The following is a 12,097-nucleotide window of genomic DNA, read 5'->3' as shown; positions in this document are numbered from 1 at the left end:
CCTAAGCCGCTTAATGCTCATATAGCTTCAGACATAAGTATTCGCCCATCACAGGTTACAATTATGTGGTGAACTGGAAATGGTAGTGAAAACAGTTGCTCTTTCTGGGGACTGAGGATAGTGCGAAAGAAAATGCAAATACCCTATATCTCTTAATGGAAGTTTGCATAGAAAACGCAAGTACTTGGGAGCATTGGAAAGATGTTTAGTGATGGATACACTACATCAATTATTGTGCTGTTGTTATGCAGATTGATCAGTTTTTGTTGCAGTCTTGAGAGCCAAATCATATTTACATTTATTTGGAGGTGCACTAAAGAAATAACTTAAAGCAGCATCCATGGCAGAGGTGGACAGAATTAATGCTTTTGCATCCAAGCCCCCTCCCCCACCTAGCTAAAGCAATATTTCAATATGTCATAAAATGGTCATAAATAGTCATAAAATGGAATGTGTTTGAAAACTGAACAATAGGCCCTGGTTACAGTCCTGAACATCTGTAGAAGGAAAGAACCCCTCCACACATTTGCATGCATGTGTCAAAGACGGTTCATGCTTTCATGCTGTGAGGGTGCTGTCCAAAATGTAATGATTTAAGTGAAGCCTGTGACTTACCTGCTTTGTAATGTCTTTCTCTATAGGCACCAGCACAGTTCCACGTAGTGGGCTTGTATGTGGGGTTAAAGATACGCTTGGGGTTTTCTCAAGGGTGAAGCCGTTTGAATGATGCCTCTTTTATAGTGTGGATCTGTGGGCTGAATTTACTGCTGGAGTTTGTCTCTGGAGCTGTTTGTTCTTGCATGGACAGTTTTGTCTTGCCCGAGATGTTTGCCAGGCCGGGTGAGTGCTGGTTTTTCCTGTTGGATGTGCTCAATCAGCGTACCAATAGGGTCTGTGTTTTGAACCGCGGCGCAGCAGCGGTGCTAACGGGCATTCTTCCTAGCATTTGACTTTTACCAGGGAAATGCACTTGAGTTTGGGCTGCAGTCAACGCCGTGTTCTTAGCGCAGAGGACAAAAAGCACAGGAAGTTTGAAGATGACACACACGGGGAATCTAGAGGACGTCTTCTCTCGCCTTTGCGTTAGTACATTTTGTGCATCAGCAGTGGGATACGTGCAGTTACAAATGTGAGGGGGAGCCTTACGAATCTGCTTAGACTGTAGAATGATGCTGAGCCTCTAAATAGGTTATCACACCTGTGAATCAAATGGTGTGGAAGCTGCTGTCTTGTTGGTGCACAATATGTAAATGCAGGATATAACAGGAGGTCACTTTGGGTTATCGATATGTGATAATTTAATCTTGTGTATCGTTCAAAGACAGTTTTTGGGGCCGTTTGGCTGGCTGGCCTTGCATGAAAGTAGTCAGGTGGGATCTCTTGAGGACACAGTTCTGTGTTCCTCATGTGACGCACAGTTTGGTTCACTGTTTTGGGGAAAACATCGGACACCCTCAGGGTTCTGTCTGGGCTTGTCCGTCTGTTGCTTTTTGGTTCGCAGTCTTTGGTGGACAGTACTGCTGTGCCCTCTAGCAAGGTTGCTTTACCTGAGTTACCCCAGGTTACTTGCTGAATCAGTGGGTTACAGAAATAGTGCACGGTGCTATATATGTGATTACAAGGGAGGGATCTGTTGCAGGTTGAGAAACTGACTGAATGTTTACATTGCTTTACATTATTGTCATTTAACACATGCTCTTTACAGAGTGACTTACAATTTTATCCATTTATACAGGCAATTGTGGGTTAAGTACCTTGCCCAATGCTGCAACAGTAGTGCTCTAGCAGGGAATTGAACCAGGAACCTTTTGGTTACAAACCCTGCTCCTTACCACTACACACACTGCTTCCCCAGATTAGTGTCCTGCCTCAGAGTGAAATTGGCTTTATTATTTCTGTCTTACAGTCTTAACTCTTCAAGTGTGACAGCCACAGAAGGGCCTGATGCTGATGCTAGCAGATGTTGTTTGGAGCTGTCGGGGAGAGGCTGAGTGGGGTTAATCTGCCCGGGGAGTTTCTGTCTCAGTTACCCCTTTTCCCTGTCTCAGACCCCTGCTTGTACATCCCCCGCTTCGCCCACCTGTTGGAGTTCGGGGAGAAGAACCACGAGGTGTCGATGACGGCGCTGAGGCTGGTGCAGAGGATGAAGAGGGACTGGATGCACACGGGCCGCAGGCCGTCGGGGCTGTGCGGAGCGGGTAGGTCGCCATGGAGACGCCCCCGCATTCCGCAGAGCCGTGGCCTGGACGCGGGGCGGGGGAGACAGAACAGCGCCGCGCTCAGAAAGAGCTGGCGCGTTGGTTTAGTTTATTTTTCACCCCGGACCTTCAAAGCAGCCCTGCTTTGCATTTAGGAGAACACATTGCTCCTTCAAAATGCAAATGAAGTGATAAGAGAGTAATTTTGCGGATTAAAAAATGAACATTTTTAGCATGGATTTTCTTTTGCCTGAAGTTCATGCGTCATACAAGCATAGACCCAACAGGAAGAGCGACTATTCCCTGTCCAGGCTTACATAAGCTTAACTTAATGGAATGTTGTGGAAAAACTGAAGCTAAAGAATCATACGAATTTGATGCATATGATAATTTTGATAAAAACTTTGATATTGCATATATTAAAAACCTAGCACTGAGTTGCATAATGCATCCAGAGTCACAGTTTTTGACCAGAGCGCTGTTGTTCTCAGCTATTCACAAGTTGTCCTTGTCCCAGGTTAGAATGACAAACTTCCTGTGGGTGTATACATTTAAGCTCGTGGTTTCACTTTTCTGCATTTCTTCCACTGCTGCAATATCTGAATAATTAATCATATATCATGAATCATTTAAAGGATTCACTTACAGAGAGGAAGCAAAAGTTTAGACAGGGTTTTTCAATATAAAATGAATGATTTTGATGAGATTGTTGGGGTAGTATTTCTGAAAGCCAATCCTCCACAACCATGTACTACCAAAAGCATGTACACATGCTGTGTCCCTATATATCAATCTTGATAAGCAGGGATGAAAAAATTGCTGGAAAACATTAAGAACTTAGTGCTGATAAGACTAGACCATTACGTAACTTTTTCCTCATAGGAGCTTATTGACCGAAAGTGGTATTACCTTTTAAATATTGTCTATATATAGCCGAGACATAGACAGAGAAGCCAGTCCACTTACATAACAAAGGGAAAACAATGTGTTTATACCAGCTCAAATCTTCACTGAGTTGTCTTTGCAAGCTCTCAGTATATACTTGGCACATAACTGAACTTATAATAGGCACCATATTGAGGGCTGCTGAGTAGCATGATATGCAGTAGATAAATTAGCGCATAGTCAAGGGCTCTTAAGGCTATTCCCTGAGAGATTCTCAGTAGTTTTTCCTGATGGTTATGATATAATATGTACGTTTGATTGGAGCTTTTCATAAATGTGAGGCTTTTTGGTCAAAGGTCTGTGGGTGTTTAAAAATTAACCCCAGGGAAGGGTTTCATGCACATTTACATCCAAGTGTTCTTTATAGTCTTGATTTGTAAATGTTTGGTAGTCCAACCAAACACTTTCCCTGGATTTTGTTTACTCTTTTCAAGTACCTTTTTCGGCAACATACAATACATTTTGCTTAAATGAGTCTTCTGGCTGGTAGCCTGACTTTTTAGCAACCCAGCTAACCCAGAGTATATGTGCAGTCGCATTGTGAGTTAAACCAGAGGAGGTTTTGCTCTTGCCTCTGCGAGTGTGTTTTGGGTGCTGGTGGGAGGCACTGTGAGGAGGTGACCATTACAGCTGCACGGAGGCTCTGAGTGTTGACTCCTCTTGCGTGTGCCCTCCCCAGCCCTGCTCGTCGCCGCCCGCATGCACGAGTTCCGCCGCACCGTGAAGGAGGTCATCGGCGTGGTGAAGGTGTGCGAGGCCACACTGAGGAAGAGGTGCGTGTTGGCGGTGGGGGAGGGAAATGGTCATGAATACTTAGACAAGGACAGGGACCTGCTCAGAGTCCCGCCCCTGGCCTATGGCAGTAGATACCTTTGTCTCACTCTCATCTGAGGAAGGTCTTTTGCCCAAAAGCATTGTGTCATAATTATAAATAGTTTACTGTGCTTTTAGAACTTTGTGTCTTTTAAGTTCAAATTTCTCTTATTTTATTAGTCTTCACTTTGCAAAAGGCAGACTCAGGAGTTGTTACGCATGCCCTGAATCTTTTGCCACCAGCACTAATCACAGCGTGTGACATGAGGAGTGTTTATGTTGCGCTGTAGAAAAAGACTTGACTGTTATTGCTGTCTGTGACTCACTGGTCTGGGGTCAGGTTATTTGTTCCAGTCTGAGAATGCCCTCTGACTGACGAGATTCCTTTACCCACGGGCTCTTAAAGAGCCCAGCACGCCTGTGCGCTCACGGTGACTGTCAGGGGCGATGACAGGCCCTATCCCACAGTGCACCAGGCTCCAGAAGCCGGTATGACTGGAAACGGTCATGGCAACACCCCGACTGCTGATCCAGACTGATCTGAGATCAGAGCAGCCACCGCCTGCCAGTCTCCTGACAGTTATGGTTTCATCACTCCCCAGATGGCCAGATACTTCCACAGTCATTTATCTGCTCAAGGACAAAGCGGCTGTCAGCAGAAATTGAATAGCAGCCTTGAGAAATTAATTGAGGCAAAAGCTTTTATGTTAGTTTTTATTTTACTGAATTATGGAGGCAAATGGTGGTATGAAGACGTGAGAAAGTATGGCTTCTGTAATGCAAAGAGAATTTAGTCTGTCATAAGAATCACTCAGGTGAAAAAGATAACATGCACTGCCCATCCATTGCTCAAATAAAGGGGATACATCTCAGAAACTGAGCAAGAGGGGATGAATTCATTTTTTGCTAAATGCTTCTCTTGTCATTTCTGAGTCAGGAGAGATGGAAGGTTTGCGTTTTGAGCTTAAGGGAGAGATGGAAGGTTTGGGGTGAGAGTTATCGGTTTGAGTTTGGGTGTGTGCTCTGAAAGGTCTGCTCTGTCCCTCGGTCACCGCTTTTCTGTGACAGGCTGACTGAGTTTGAGGAGACGCCCACCAGTCAGCTGACCATCGACGAGTTCATGAAGGTGGACCTGGAGCAGGAGTGCGATCCGCCATCGTTCACCGCAGGGCAAAGAAAGGTCAAGATGAAGCAGGTCAGACGCCGGACACGGCCTCACTTCTCTCTCCAGCACGTTGTCCCCCCCCCGGTGTCACATGACCTGAACATTCTCTCCTGTGGTCTGTTGGGGATGTTCTTTGTCATTCCCTCTCTCCACTTCCTCCAAGTGCTTCACTTTTGCTTTATGTTTGCGTTTGCCTCACAGTTCCTTCCCATTCTGTGTCTCTCATTATTGCATCCATAGGTGCTACACTATTCAGAAGTCCTTTGTTACGCTTTCTTATTAATCCTGTCTGTCTTTTCAAGCTTGAGGAAGAATTGGCCAAGAAAATCGACGAAGTTCAAGGTAATTTTGCTTATTTGAGAAAATGTGAATGTTAAAAATGTTAAAAATGAATGCAAGCAAAAGTTTTAAAAAGCTGCTTTGTGTCTCCAGGTGAAATCTACAACTACCAGGACGAGATTGAGACGGAGCTGGAGAACAGCCGGCCCAGGCTGAGGGGGATGTACGCCTCGTACGCAAGAGACGGTACGATGCAGAGAAACACAGCTCTGTTGGTGTGTGTGCGTGTGTGTGTGTGTGTATGTGTGTGTCTGTATGCGTGTGTGTGCATGTGCGCGTGCACGTGCGTGCGTGTGAGTGTGCGTGCATGTGTGTGCGTGCGTGTGTGTGTGTGTGCGCGTATGTGTGCGTGCGTATGTGTGTGTGCGTATGTGTGTGTCTGTGTGCGTGTGTGCATACGCGCGTGCATGTGTCAGTCTCTCCATTTACTCAGATTTCAGGTTTCTCCCTCAGACTCCTCCTCCCTGTGTGCTGCCTGTCCTACACACTGCGGCACGACGAGGCTCCGCTGTCACTCATCTCGCACATCTGCCTCTATTATGGAACAAAGAGCTGAATTTCCATTACTGTACAATTAGTGAGCTTTTATCACTGGCAAATTGGACATCTCAATGCCATTTCAGCACAGTGACAGGCTTTGACACAATGCAATTATAAAAGCCTGACTGACTGCTCTGAGTGTTCCCATCTGTATTTGCAAGAAACTTTCTCACCACAAGTAGATACCCCTGCTTTGTGCAAAAGGAATGCGGTCTTAATTAAAGCTTTGTTGTAGGACTGTTTTAATGAGGTAATTAATCACCTGCAGTAACAATGACGTTAAACTTGCCTGCCTTATAGAATGTCAGATACGGGATTTTATTGATAGTATTCTCTCGCCCACCACCTTTTATTCAGAGTACTTTGTATTATCAAAGCTGGGGTGCGCTGGCCTTTGGGGCATCTCATAGAATCCAAGCAAAATCAGGAAGTCACTCATTTCAGTTGTAGATAGTACTGAAGAATGTCCCTTTTCTCAGTTGTCTCTCCCCCGAGAATACTGGCAGTTGATGGACACCTGGAAATGTTAATGTTTTCCACACAAACAGACAGTGTGCGTTTCGCTCTCGGGGTTTCCATGACAAGCTGCCGTGACTCCCGCTCTGGCTCCGTTCCAGACTTCCAGGACGACGAGATCTCTATGGCCTCCAGTCGGCACGGTGACGAGGACAGGGAGGACGAGGAGCTGGATGCGGCGGCCGACCACCTCAGCCATGTCCTCTTCAGAGAGGAGGGGTCTCCGCCCGGGGAGGAGGGGGGGTGGGAGGGGGAGGCTGAGGCTGTGAGGCCTGGCAGGCACCCCTCCCTGGCCTCCCTGTTGGGCCCCCTGCCAACGGCCGCCAGCCTGGGCCTCACCGAGTCCATCCAGGAGTGCATCAGCGACCAGAAGGGAGATGGTGAGATCCCCGCCTCACTGCCCTCCTGTCCTCTTACTGTGCGTCTGTGTGAACCGCTCCTCACAACATCAGTCTCTAAGTTACACAGTTCCCGCTTGGATCACAGATTTCAGCCTCACTCCTGAAGGCTTTAATTTCAGCTGTACCTTTCAGTGGATTTAAGTGGTTTGTTTTGCTATAAATCTGTTCCAGTTCAGACAGGGGCAGTTCTCCTAGCATACAGTAAGTCAGTGGTTAAAAGATCACTGAGACCTTAATTGAGCTAAGCAGCACGTTCACTGCTCACTGTTGATTAATGCACAATGCGTGAATTGCCAGAAGCATCCATGTGATCCCTGGAGAAGAAACTACTGTTATCACTTCAATTTTAAATGCAAGATTAAGAGTATATTAAAAATAATATTTTCATTGTGGGCTCTTAATGGTGTAGTGTCAGTGGCATAGAGCCAGATTTGTTGGTTATTTATGTCTCAGAAGCACCAGCAACTGCCGTCCCCATTGGAAGATACATGTTTGAATAAAACTGGAAGGAAATTATATATATTTTTTACCATGCACAGTACACAGTGTTGGATGGTTTGGCAGAGCCTCAGCTGGCATTCCTCTGCTGAGAGATTGTAGGTTGGATTAAAATGGGTAACATGCCTCTGAATTAGAATGCTCACTCTGCGCTTTCACATCAGCTCCCTGTGTGGAGGCTTCATACACATAGACGCGTTTCAGAGTGCTGTCTCACCGCAACGCCGTTATGAGGCTGATCCTCCTTCAGGCTCAGGCTGATCTCATTTTCCTTTTGAGTCTGTAAGCGGTGGCTATCGGCTTTCGCATGTTCGAGCGTGCACGACACAGAGGAGGAGAACCCCCCACGGGTCGCGTGTTCTGTCGTGTTTTTTCTTTTTCAGAGCTGGGGGACGGTTTCGCATGGCGAATGGCAGGTTCTTGGTGGCTTTGCTAATTGTGGTGGAGTGTTTTTTTTTCCCCAGGAGTAGAGGTTCAAAGCCCCAGCTCTGTCTTTGAAGCGGCAGTGGATGCCGTACCTTGTCATTAGCTCTGGGACTCTTTCATCCCTGTGGTGGGGGGCTTCTCCCGTGCCACTTGGGCAGGCTGCAGAGATTTGGGGGAGGCCAGTGCATTTTGAGAGGACTTCCATGGGGCAGGCAGTGATGTAGTTGGCAGTATACATTTGTTAATTGCTCTGTTTTGTGAAGACCTGAAGATGCTCCCAGCCAGCCACCCATAAAATCTAACATTGCTCCATTATCAACAGACTGGTTTCATATTCGATGCCCTGTGTTGTTGAACGTTTGTTTGGACTGGCCGCAGATAGACTGCATTATTGTGGTCCTGCGGTCAGGAGAGTAGCCTATAATGGTTTATAATGGAGAAACAGCAGCCACAGGCCTGCTTTCCGGCGGTTCTGCTTTGCACTGGGTTTGCCTGGTAATGAAGGAGCTCTGTACCATTAGGATGAACATTGATTAGAGAGTATTTTTTTCGGCAAAGCATTTAACCCAAATCAATATCGTCAGGGCAGCCTTTTTACTGCCTTCTCGAATATTGAGCCAGAGACTTTTGAGGACTTCCTCAACTCTCATTTTTCACGGCACTCCGCGTTTGGCCGCCGCTGCGGCGTAAACTATATTTACCTCCTCTCTCAAACAAAGCAAACTTTTTAAAGGTGACTTTGGGGTGTAAAAAAAACAGGAGCTTAAACACTTAAAGCACTGAGTCAGACTGGACTTAAACTCCAGCTCCATGAAATCTTCTTTGTAGCGTTGTTAAGAGCACAGGAAGCATAGGGTTTGGCTTCTGACTCTGTTGCAGTCCGTGTGCTGGTAAAGCTGATGATTCAGGCACCGCTGTGAAGGAAACCTCTTAGAGAGACCGTTAAGCGTCACTTTATTGGTTTCCTCCCAGAGAGGCGAATCCCCCTCCGGGCTGACAATGCCGGCTTCAGTCTGGCGGGCGACCTGTTGGGCCAGAGCTCGGCGCGGGTGCGTGACTGAGGCCTGCCCGGCACGCAAAGCTGACACATTTAGAGCGAAACTTTGTAGGTCGCGCCGGCCTGCTGGATCCTGCTTATTTGAAGTCTCTGTGTTGTCCACCAGGATGGTGGTGCGGAGTGCGTTTGCCCTCGATAAAGACGAGAAGTAAAAGTGTGCGATGCGATGACCTCCTTCCTCCCTGCGCCTATTTAAAGCAGAATCCTCTCCGGGGGAGAGCGGGCCGGTTTTAGCCGGGAAATTTCACGTCACCTTTTGCTGAAAGAGTTGTTAAGTAGTTCACGCTTATGCAATATCAATGTACCAGTGCTGGAACTGCACAACTTTTAAGAACATTTCTAAAGCGCTAAACACCTGAAAACATATTTGTCTGATATGGTCACATTCGTCATAATCTTTTTTTGTTAAGAAAAGACTGTGACACGGTCATAGGAAATGTGAAGGTTGTGAAATACGATTCGTTGTTTGTTTAGCAGTATGACCATGTTTGAGCTAGCTTTTCGTTTGCAGTGGAGGTCATGAACCTCAGTCACATAGCATAACGTCAGGGATATCCCTTTTAGCTCAAGCACTTGACCAACCCCTTATCACAAATTACAAACCTTGCACCGGCTGTTGGTTTTCTGGTTCTTTTCAGCAGGGCCCTGCCATTGAGCATGAAGGTTGGATTGTGAAATTATAGGGGGAACTTCAGCGTAGTAGTGATTTATTGTTCTGTTCTGAAGTCTGTGTCATTAGCAGTCTGTAAATGGTGAATTAGAGTTCAGTAGGTACTTTTAGATCCGTGTTGTCAGCTGGAAGTACGGTGCTTCAGATTTGTCACTGCATCACTAAAGACTCAGCCAGACCCACCACTGCCGACTCAGGCTCAGCCAGCGCCTCGCACAGTCAAAATCCCAACTCATTATGAGTGATTAGGGTCTTTATGCGTGAGCACAGCAAACAGTGTCTCTCCATCCCACACTGATGGATAAAAATACATTTCACAGATGTGGGGATGCGCTTCGCTATTGTTCAGTGTCTGGAGCTACGGGGCATACAAATATCAACCGCAATCAACTGCCATCTGACCTCGCGATGATGTAATTAGACAGCTGCTTTACAGTCACTCGGCTACCATGACATCACAGTTGGAGCCAGGCCTGTATGCAGAGCGCTTTCTCCCCTCTTAAAGAGACAGACGACACCAAATACGTCCTTGTTCATGGGGAGCTCCCGGCTTCTCTGTTGCTGTGAAATGTATCATATTGCATTTTCACTTCTAATAATATAATTACTGTGGTTATGAAAAATACAGTCTATCACTGTCTGAAGCAAGGATTGCTCGTACACCTTAGCTTTCCTGCCACGTTATAAGAAAGGTGTCCGGGGGGTTATATTTTTAGACTTATTTCTTTTAGCTCCAGATGGGCAGCCATGCCTCTCTCCCAGTGCTGTGTTGCTGGTGGGATTTTTATTGGCATTGTGGAACTGTACCAGGCTTTGCTTGTCCTGCTCCTGGAGCAGCTCTCCGATTGATTAACCCCATTGTTCTTTTCTGGCCGCTGGCAGCTGGAGATGTTTAAATTATGCATTGAGGAGACCATGTTGAAGCTGTTAACAAAGCCTGAGGCGGTACAGTAGGTGTAGGCTGACAGATGGCACCGTGGGCAGCCACCTAGCAGGGCTGCTGTCGGGCCATGAGCCGGTGTCCTCCCCGGGCCTACGCTGTCCGGGGTGAGGGGTGAGGGGTGAGGGGTGGCGGGGTGGGGGGAAGGGGCCTCGTGCCCAAACCGCAGGTTCCCACGCCGACCCTCCGTCTGCACTGCCAGCTTCCCCTTGGCAGCGGGCCACGAAGTGGGCAGACAAGAATTCAACATTCTTTCTGGGTCAGTCGCAGCACATTGCCGCGACTGGATGCCAACCCCCCACCTTCCTCCATGTGGGTCAGTCCTGCCGTCACTCACACCCGCTCTCGGGCCGTCAGTGAAACTGGGCCCGGCTGAGTTGAGCTCTTAATGGGTCAGAATAATTAAAACCCAATTTTACCTGAGTGTAACTTACACAGTCTTGCCCAAACCTGTGGTACATCTGTTACAACTGGATCTGTCACTGAACTGAAGCCAAGTAGTTGCGTGCCGGTGAATTTAGCTGAATCCATAGTACAGGTTGCACCTTGCCAACACTGTGTGTGATTTACTGGTTGTATTCTGTGCTTTAGGGAGTAGTATGAACATCTGAGTTTCATTGGAAAACAAACATAAATTTACAAAGTTTTAAGAAAGTAGGAGCATTTGGAAGGGAAGAAAACAAACCACAAATGTTGAATGTATGAGTCTGTGTCTTCTGTTGCTAGTTAGCTAGCTTTCCCGCCACACTTTTATTTAGTTTGCACAAACTGCGGCACGGCACACATTCATAAGCACGCCCTTACCCGCACAGACAGGATTTGACTTATTTATAAATAGGAGAGGAGCTGTGCACCTTGGTTGCTTGGTGTACTGTCTGTGAGCTCATAGCGCTCTCGGTCCTTAATTGCTTGCTCATGGTGTTCTCCGCAGAGCCGGTGAGGGGGAAGAGAATGCCCTTAATTGCGTCGGGAACACAAACAAACTGAGCCTGGAGAAAACACAGAACTGAACTTAGAAGATAAAATAAAGATGAGCCAAAGATCTCTCTCCCAAATCATCTCCACAGGCATACGTGCATGCAAGTGGGAAATACCAAAAAGACGGGCTCATTTTTTTTCAGGTGAAAGGAACCAAGTGCTGTGTGAAAAGGCTTCTAGCAGCTGTTGCGGTTATTCTAGTTAAGTGCCCAGGTGTTACTGCACCGAGTCGCCGTCCAAACAGCTTCGGTGTCCAAGACCCCTTCCTCAGCTTCTCCCCTAGCAGTCCTCTAGAGCTGGCAATGAAGAGGCGTACACATTGTTAATTTACCCAGGGTGGGTTTTCATACAGCAATGACCTTTCATTGTAATATACCGTAAATTCCTGCTGCATTGGTGGCACTGTTTTAAACACGACGCGTCCAGCTTGCGCGTGACTTGTGTTAAACACTGGTGTAATGCATCATATGCATTAAGCGAGCACTTCGTGACTCAGTGCGATTAGTCTTGGGCTTGAGGTGAAAGACTAAGGGAACAGCGAGTTAGTACTTGACAGCCAGGAAAAAGAGGAGCGCGATCGATAAAGCGTGGTACTGCACAACTGGGACTCT

General features: G+C 47.0%; 1 protein-coding gene across 1 annotated transcript in view; it reads left to right on the top strand.

The window, feature by feature from the left end:
- Nucleotides 1–12,097, top strand: part of LOC118786908 (transcription factor IIIB 90 kDa subunit-like) — a 57,404-nt gene that overhangs the window by 20,030 nt on the left and 25,277 nt on the right. The window contains exons 6-11 of the mRNA XM_036542261.1: nt 2,049–2,198; nt 3,823–3,916; nt 5,025–5,151; nt 5,424–5,463; nt 5,554–5,646; nt 6,618–6,896. Of these exons, the coding sequence (XP_036398154.1) occupies nt 2,049–2,198; nt 3,823–3,916; nt 5,025–5,151; nt 5,424–5,463; nt 5,554–5,646; nt 6,618–6,896 (783 nt within the window). The remainder of the gene's footprint in view (nt 1–2,048; nt 2,199–3,822; nt 3,917–5,024; nt 5,152–5,423; nt 5,464–5,553; nt 5,647–6,617; nt 6,897–12,097) is intronic.

Source organism: Megalops cyprinoides, chromosome 12, assembly GCF_013368585.1.
Source record: "Megalops cyprinoides isolate fMegCyp1 chromosome 12, fMegCyp1.pri, whole genome shotgun sequence".
In the NCBI taxonomy this organism is placed as follows: domain Eukaryota; kingdom Metazoa; phylum Chordata; class Actinopteri; order Elopiformes; family Megalopidae; genus Megalops; species Megalops cyprinoides.
Note: the sequence above shows the minus strand (reverse complement) of the source record. Positions and strands in the feature narration are given on the sequence as shown.